Genomic DNA, 8575 nt, shown 5'->3' with positions numbered 1-8575 from the left:
TGGCTGTGAAGGAACTTAAAGAAAAAGCAAGGAGAGCTCTTTTTGCCATTAAGAAATCAATTCAGTTTGAAATACCCATTACAATTTGGCTTAAAATATTTAAATCTGTAATCGAACCCATTGCACTGTATGGTAGTGAGGTGTGGGGGCCCCTAACCCAAAATGATTTTTCTACCTGGGACAAGCACCCAATTGAAACTCTGCACACAGAGTTCTGCAGAAATCTTCTCAGTGTGCAGAGGAAGACCCCCAACACGGCCTGCAGGGCAGAATTGGGACAATACCCACTAATATTCTGCATTCAGAAAAGAGCTCTAAACTTCTGGAAACATATCAAATCCAGTGACCCCCACTCACTCCATTATAAAGCGCTGCCATGCCAAGAGCTGAACATGGAAAGGAGTTCCCTAACCCAGCTGGTCCTGAGTCTCAGTGACCTAAAACACACTAACATCACACACACCAATCAGCCTCACCACACACTCGCCCAAAACATTAGACCCAACCAAATTATGACCAAACAAAAAGAAAATTACATTAAATACTGGACTGAGACAATTCAACAACAACACAGACTCCAGTGCTACTCGGCCCTGAACCGAGATTACTCTCTGGCTGCTTACCTGACAGAAATGAAAGAGAAAAAACTGAGGAAGGTTTTGACGATGTACAGACTCAGTGAGCACAGCCTGGCCATCGAGACCGGGCGGCGCAGACAGAGCTGGACACCCAGAGAGGCCAGGCTGTGCTCTCACTGTGAGCTGGCAGCGGTGGAGACAGAGCTGCACTTCCTAACAGAGTGCCCCAAGTACAGCTCTATCAGGAGTTTATACTATGGGAAGATCAGCAGCATCTCCCCTGAGTTCCTACACTGCAGTAACACACACAAACTGCCCTACATACTGGGAGAGAAGAGAGGACTGATCACACACGCTGCACAATTTGTAGCAGCGTGTCACAATCTGAGGGACAACCAGTGAGGCCGAGCACAAATTATTATTGATTTTTACTGATATTACATGGTTTTTATTTTTATTTATTTTATTAATTTTTCTTTGACCTTCTTTATTGATCACTAATAATCCTGTAAATAACTTTAATTCTAGAGTTGTATTTTTAATCTGTTTTATTAGTTATTTTTTTATTATTATTGTTTTTATATATATATGTATCTTATTTTCTCATTTCTATTTACTGTTTATTGTTTACCGCTTTGGCAATAGTGTATCTAATTACATTCATGCCAATAAAGCACCACTGAACTGAACTGAACTGAACTGAACCGAGTGCTGCTCTGCTCTCAGCTCCAGCTCACACTGTGACATCATGATGATGTCACAACATTCTACAGGCTCCTATATAAGCGCCGCCGCTGCTGCTGCTGCTTCATTCTGAGTCTGAGCATCGAAGCGACAGCATCTACAATGTCCTGGTTCAGGAACTTGTGGTGTTTTAGCGTCCCGGCCGACGACGCCGATGAGCCACTGAGACCCAGACCTGAGAGGAGGGCGAGAAGGAGGAGATGGTGGAGATGGTGGAGACGCAACAGGAGAGAGCGGCAGGAGGAGACGAACGTGGAGGAACATCAGAGTATGGGAAATGAAGAGAACCCAGGAACAAGTACACAGGTTCTGCCGTACCAAGGGCAGGAACTGGAAATACAAGCGGTTCTGGATAATTACATCCAGGAATTGGAGCTGCAGGGGGTTCGGATGAACCGAGCCCAGGTCCTGGAAGAGCAGATGTTTCTATTGAACCGAGCCCAGGTCCTGGATGAACAGGTGGTTCTGATGGACCAAGCCCAGGTCCTGGAGGATCAGGTGGATCAAATTGACCAAGCCCAGGTCCCGGATGAGCAGGTGGTTCTGATGGACCAAGCCCAGGTCCTGGAGGATCTGGTGGATCAAATTGACCAAGGGCAGCATTTAGAAGAGCAAGATCAGGTGGAAATTGACCCAGTGCATAAAATGGATGAGCTGCTTGTTCAGCTGAGGCAGGTTCATGAACGCATTGCGCATCTGGTTCTGGGGAAACAAGCAGAAGAACTGGAGGAGCCGGTGGTTCTGAAGAACCAAGAGAAGGAACAGAAGGAGACGGTGGTTCTGGAGAAGAACCCAAAGGAGCAGGTGGTTCTGGAGAAGAACCCAAAGGAGCAGGTGGTTCTGGAAAGCCGAGTGAAGGAACCAAAAGAGCTTGGGGTTTTAATGGACCAGCTTCATAAAATGGAGGAGCAGGTAAGTGTGCTGGACCAAGTGCAGGACCTGATAGATGATGTGATTCTGAAAAAACAGAAGCAGGATGTTCTTATGGACCAGCTGCATAAACTGGAGGAGCAGCTGGTCCTGGAGGTGGAGAGCAGGAATCTAGAGGAGGTAGCCACACCAGACATGACAAGAAAAGTGAACTGGGTGGCTGAGGAAGAGATGAACCTGGATGAGGAAAACTCAGAGGAACAGCTGGTCCTGGAGGTGGAGAGCATGAATCTGGAGGAGGTAGCCACACCACATATAACAAGGAAAGTGAACTGGGTGGTTGTGGAGAACCAAGAGGAAGAGAACCCAGAGGAGCAGATTTCAATTACAGAAGGGATTGAAGGTACATCTTGAGGGGGTTTATGAGCTGTGTGGTGTTTAATCCATCATGGCGCTGAATCAGGTTTCATTTCTCCAGCAGATCCACTTCAGGCTGATGTTCTGGAGAACGTCTTCGGCTCTTCACCTGATGAAGTGGTGCAGCAGCAGAACGTCGAGCACGTTCTGATTGCTCCACCTTCATGAACCAACTAAATAGTGTGTGAGACTGATGGACCCACGGTGGAGAATCACGGTGCCCTCAATCTCCATGATGAAGCTGAAGAGGATGAGCTCTGCATGCATCGTTTCTCCTGATCATCTGGAGATCCTGGAGGAGCGGAATGAAGAACCACCAGACAACACGACAAGCTCCAGAAACGTTCCATCATCTAAATCAAAATAAAGTTTAACTTTAAAAATAAACAGCTGGATTTAGTTCTGGTGCTTATTTAAGGTGGAAACATCTGGAGAACATGGAGGAACCCAGCCGAACTGCCATCTTCAGATCTTCAGAGGTTCTTCTGCAGTTTTCTCAGTGGTGCTTCCATCTCGCCGCTCTGTATAAAGATCTGATCTGTGGAGGCTGCAGAAATAACCGTCCGTTCAACAGGTTCAACATGTTCTCCCATCTCAGGACTTTCAGAACTGCTTTAGAGATCCAGCTGGGTTCTTCTTTACCTCCCTGATTTAGGAAGGTTCAGAGTCGTACCAAAGTTCTTCTCTATCAGGAGGATAGAGGAGGTTCAGAAGTGGTTCCTCAGACCTGGTGGTTCCTCAGACCTGGTGGTTCCTCAGGCCTGGTGGTTCCTCAGACCTGGTGGTTCCTCAGGCCTGGTGGTTCCTCAGACCTGGTGGTTCCTCAGACCTGGTGGTTCCTCAGGCCTGGTGGTTCCTCAGACCTGGTGGTTCCTCAGGCCTGGTGGTTCCTCAGACCTGGTGGTTCCTCAGGCCTGGTGGTTCCTCAGACCTCCTGACTTTGTTCTCACATTATTTTGATGTTAAATGAATTAAATTCATTGTTTAATTTGCACTTAATCACCCGACATGAAAATCAAACGAATGTTTAACAATGAAAAACTGAAACCTCAAAAACATTCGGACGCTTTAATCAGAAGTCTGTGGACGCCACTTTGGTGATTCCAGCTGCAGCTCACTTGGATACGCCTCTACAAGCTTCACACATCTGGATTTAGGTGGTTTATCCCGTTCGTCATGCCAGATCCTCTTAAACTCCGTCTGATTGGATGACGGGTGTCTGTGGACTGCTTCTGGTCTCTCTATAGATGTTGTGGGTTTTGGTCGAGTCCCTTCAGAACGTTCAGAGATCTGCCTCGAAGCCGCTCCGGTGGTATTGCGGCTGTTGAGAGGTGAACGGTCGCCCCGGTGATGGGGCTGTTTCTTTATGTTTCCCCCCAGTGGTTGTAATTAATGACCTGATCAGATCTGCGTTTGGATGGAGATCCGTATGGCGCACAGAGAGTCACACACTGATCCCATTATCCACCATCACTGCTGTCCATATTTATTAGGACACAGTTTATTGGACGACGGGTGACACGGTGGTGCAGTGGGTGGCGCTGTCACCTCACACCGATAGAGACCTGGGTGCAATCCCAGAACCTTTCATGTGTGGAGGTTTGTATGTTCTCCTTGTGTCTGTCTGTGTGTGTGTGTGTGTGTCCTGCGATGGACTAGTGATCTGTCCAGACCCACTGTGACCCTGACCAGGATAGAGTTATAACTGCACATTTGTTTCTCACATTGAAATAAAATCAACAAAACAAATTAATTTAATTTGATTTTATTTAAAAGCTCGAGATTATTTTATTTTTATAAATATCAAAAGATCAAAGAAGATCAAAAGATCAAAGAAGATTTTAAAATCTTTACATGGTCAAGAGTATTGGGACGCCTCCTGTCTTCTAATGACCAAATTCACGTGTTTCAGCTACAACAATCACTAACAGCTGTAATAAATCAGTCATATAAAGTGAATCACATGTTTCTGAGTGTACAGCAACAGTTTAGGGAAGGACCTTTCCAGTGTCCTGCACAGACCCCTGAGCTTAGCCCCACTCACCAGCTCTGGGACGAACCGGAACATCGACTGATCAGTCAGCGCCCTTACTACTGGACAGGCACAAATTCCCACAGACATATTATATATTTAAGTCTTGTGAGAAGCTGAGAAGACCACAGGGGGGGGGGGGGGGGGGGGTGTTCACTCTGTTTTAATAAGGGAGGTCAGACGAGCTCATGATCAGGCGTCCAAATACTTTTGGCCCTGTAGTGTACACAGTAATAACAGAACTGTTCTGGGGTCAGTGAGTTTATATTATCAGCATTTATCAGACGCTTTATCCAAAGTACTGTGACAGTATATTATCTAAGCAATTGAGGGTTAAGGGCCTCGCTCAAGGGCCCAACAGTGACAACACCGTCCACAGTCGAGCCAGCTTTAGAGTGACGTGGGTGAAGAGGCTGCTGATCCTATAAAGCTGGTCTGACTGTGGACAGTGTCGTCTGGGTTCTGGTGCTTCAGGTCCTCAGCATGAGGTGAGAGTCTGGCTTCTCTGTTCCTGCACTTCTTGACCGGTCATGTTTATACGGGCACAGAGACGTCAGCAGCAGCAGATGAATCATCGACTGTCTGTATATTTATGACTCAGCAGATTTCAGAGAAGCTTAAAATAAAAGAACTTTATGATCCTTAATTGAAAGTAAAAGTCGAGCTGAAGTTCTGGTGAGTTTGGAACCCGGTGGTGATTGGAGACAGCAGAACAGATCACATGACATCCAGATCAAAAATCAAACATTTTCTCTCTGTACAGAAAATCTAATCTCATTATAAAAGAGGAAGACGAGGAGAAATGAAGAGACGTGAGAGAGCTCCGGGGTCCGTGAGTGACGTGCTTTAGACCGGCGGTAGCTCAGATCCGAAGCGCTTTCTGATTGGACGAGGGGAGGGTTTGAGCCCGGGTGGGCGGCGTCTCTCAGATATTCAGCTGCTCGTTTAGTTTGATGGTGACGGCTTTGACCTCGCAGTATTCCGCCAGCGCGTACTCGCCCCTGCACACAGAGCGCCGCTACGGTTAGCATCTCACCACCGCCACAGCGGGACAAACCACATAACAGATTAGCGTCTCATCACGACTGAAAATGGAACCACGGATCAAACGTTTCCCTCCACAGATATCAGCACCCCTTAAAAACAGGAACAAAAAACCCCAAATCTTCTAGGTCACATCAGAGGGAGAAACAGTCGGGCGTTTGGGCGTCGCCTCGGTCACTAAAATCGACTAAAATCACTTCTCAGGCTAATGAGAAAGACAGAATCTGATTGGTTCTCCATCTGAGGAACATAAAATAATTTTTTAGGCCCAGGAGAAGGATGAAGAGCTTGTTCTGTTCACTCCACCAATGTTTCCTGACACGGTGCACAAAAAAACTCAACAAAATGATGATTGAGGTCATGGGTTCAAATCTCAGCAGTGCTACCAACCTGACCAGGTGTCCAACAGACACACATGGGTGAGCACAGCGTGTCTCTCCTTATGCAAACCCACAGGTACAGTGTGTGTGGCCTGAGCCTCTATTTAACCAGAATCAGGAATTGGATATGACTAAACGAGTGGAAATCAGGGAGAAAATCCTCTCAGTTCTGAAATCGGTTCCATTTTCAGTCGCTTGATTTCGTTAGGTTTAATAATAAGAGCAGAACTGAAGGACACTCACAGTTCTCGTCCGTTCCCCGACATCTTATAACCACCGAACGGAGTCTGGGCGTGGAGGGCGTTATAACAGTTCACCCTGAAACCAGATCAAACACAATCATCACCCTGATACTGATTCCTCTCCGACTGTATTTACTCACACACGACTGTTCCTCATCAGCAGATCAGTCTGACGGTTCCTCAGACCGACGGTCCGATCACTCACCACACTGTTCCAGCCTCCAGCGCTGCAGAGACACTCAGCGCCCGCTCCACGCTCCGGGTGAACACAGCCGCTGCCAGGCCGTACTGGGTACTGTTCGCCCGCTCGATCACCTCCTCCTGAGTCTTAAACTTCTGAATACACTGAACCGGCCCAAAGATCTACAACCACACCCAGATTAATACAGCATTTACAGTCGAACGTTTACAGTCGTAGATTTACAGCTGTATAGTTACAGTCGTAGATTTACAGCTGTATAGTTACAGTCGTAGATTTACAGCAATATCAACATTATACACGTATAGTTACAGCCGTACATTTACAACTGTATATTTACAGTCGTATAGTTACAGCCATACATTTACAACTGTATATTTACAGTCGTATAGTTACAGCCGTACATTTACAGCCATACATTTACAACTGTATAATTACTGTCGTATATTTACAGTCGTATAATTACAGTCGTATATTTACAGCCGTACATTTACAACTGTATATTTACAGTCGTATAATTACAGTCGTATATTTACAGCCATACATTTACCGCTGTATGGTTACAGCCGTATATCTACAGTTCTATATTTACCGTCATAAATTTACAGCCATATGTTTACAGCCGTATATTTATAGTCGTATATTTACAGCTGTATATTTATAGCTGTAGTCATATATTTACAGCCCTACATTTACAGTCATATATTTGCAACCGAACAATTACAGCTGTACATTTACAGTCGTATGTTTACAGTCGTATATTTAAAGCTGTACATTTACAGTTGTATTCGTGAATTGTGGCATTTGCTAATATACAAATAATTAAAACCAAGAAAATACTGCACCAAGTCTCAAGTGTATTTCTGACAGGATAGGGCCTGGACCCACAAAACCTTGACCAGGATAAAGCAAACATTAAAGCTAAACTAGAATTTTAAACATCAGCCAATCCACCTGCTGCGTAAAAAAAAAAAAAAAAAAATCTGATGGGCTCCGGGCCCACCTTTACCCATACCAGGATAAAGTGCTGCTATTACCTACAATCGTATTTAATAATGTTTAACGCCCACATGTTGTGTACTTGCACACTTTGACCACTAGATGGCGGAAAAACCAAACTCTACAATTTCCGGCTCAGCAGAGAACCTGTGTTACCTAAATTCTCTTCACGGGTCAGGAACTGAGACGTTCCAATTCATCCCAGAGGTGTTCTGGTGAGGAACGCTGGGGTGTAAGGTGCGCCCCTCACCTCCTCTTTAGCGAGGCGCATGTGATCCTTGACGTCAGAGAAGATGGTGGGCTGGATGAACAGAGACTCGTCCTTTAACCTGGATCCTCCACATTCCAGCTTCGCTCCTTCTGTCTTCCCGCTCTCCACCAGGTCCAGGATCTTCTCCAGCTGCTCCTGGTTGATCTGAACACACACAGAGCAAGAGAGGGATGAAGAACATGCCAAACTTCTGCTCAAAACAAAACCACAAGATAACAAAATAAAAGATGCTCAGCACCCCTGAATTAAATTATATTTTTCTACACGACAGCACTGAGTCTTCTTAATCCAGAAGCTCTTAGAATCTTTTAGATTTCTGTAGAGCCTCTTCAGGTCACCACACAACTTCTCAGAGGAGTTTGGGTCTGTGGACTGGGATGTGGTCCATGGTGGACCTGTTTCTGTCAGCTAGAGAAGCTCATCCTGGGTCTAATCACCCAGATCCAGCTTCTTAAAAAAAGCAGCTATGTTTACTTTCAAAAGCTCCAGGTACTTTATGGATTCCATGATACCCTCCATTCTAACAGAGTTCCCAGACCCTCACATAACTATTATCAAACCATCCATCAGGATCTTTCTGTAGAACTTTCTTCTCCTCAGACCACAAAAGCAGCGTTATGGACTAATGAAAGTTCATGAGGTACGAAGGTTATCTGATGGTACCTGAGGGCCGTGTGTAGTTCGAGGGTCCATGGGGTCTCCAGCCACGATTCTCTTGACGCTTTCAACGCTAAGTCTCACAAACTCGTCGTACACCTGATCCTCCACGAAGACCCGCGAGGCCGCCGTGCAGCACTGA

The 8575-nt window shown here is 45.8% G+C and overlaps 2 protein-coding genes across 3 annotated transcripts in view; one reads left to right on the top strand and one right to left on the bottom strand.

The window, feature by feature from the left end:
• The first annotated feature begins 1404 nt into the window (after window positions 1-1404).
• LOC134331646 (uncharacterized) lies at window positions 1405-2996 on the top strand. 2 transcript variants are annotated; one of them, XM_063013143.1, is made up of 2 exons: window positions 1405-2595; window positions 2674-2996. In XM_063013143.1, exons 1-2 carry the CDS (start codon window positions 1425-1427, stop codon window positions 2775-2777), a joined length of 1275 nt encoding a protein of 424 aa, XP_062869213.1. In that variant the 5' UTR covers window positions 1405-1424; the 3' UTR covers window positions 2778-2996. The 2 variants fall into 2 exon arrangements, with proteins under 2 accessions (XP_062869213.1, XP_062869212.1); XM_063013142.1 differs by having other exon boundaries at window positions 2671-2996.
• Window positions 2997-5311: 2315 nt separating this feature from the next.
• Window positions 5312-8575, bottom strand: part of aldh1a3 (aldehyde dehydrogenase 1 family, member A3) — a 17548-nt gene continuing 14284 nt past the window's right edge. Inside the window, exons 9-13 of the mRNA XM_063012401.1 lie at window positions 8440-8575; window positions 7756-7920; window positions 6513-6670; window positions 6309-6383; window positions 5312-5642 (exon numbers count right to left, since the gene is read on the bottom strand). The exon at window positions 8440-8575 is cut by the window's right edge and continues 49 nt beyond it. Coding sequence (XP_062868471.1) covers window positions 5567-5642; window positions 6309-6383; window positions 6513-6670; window positions 7756-7920; window positions 8440-8575 — 610 coding nt within the window. The 3' untranslated portion in view covers window positions 5312-5566. The remainder of the gene's footprint in view (window positions 5643-6308; window positions 6384-6512; window positions 6671-7755; window positions 7921-8439) is intronic.

The sequence above is a fragment of the Trichomycterus rosablanca genome, chromosome 17 (genome assembly GCF_030014385.1).
Source record: "Trichomycterus rosablanca isolate fTriRos1 chromosome 17, fTriRos1.hap1, whole genome shotgun sequence".
Lineage (NCBI taxonomy): Eukaryota > Metazoa > Chordata > Actinopteri > Siluriformes > Trichomycteridae > Trichomycterus > Trichomycterus rosablanca.
The sequence above is the reverse complement of the archived record's forward strand: the minus strand, read 5'-3'. Positions and strand labels throughout refer to the sequence as shown.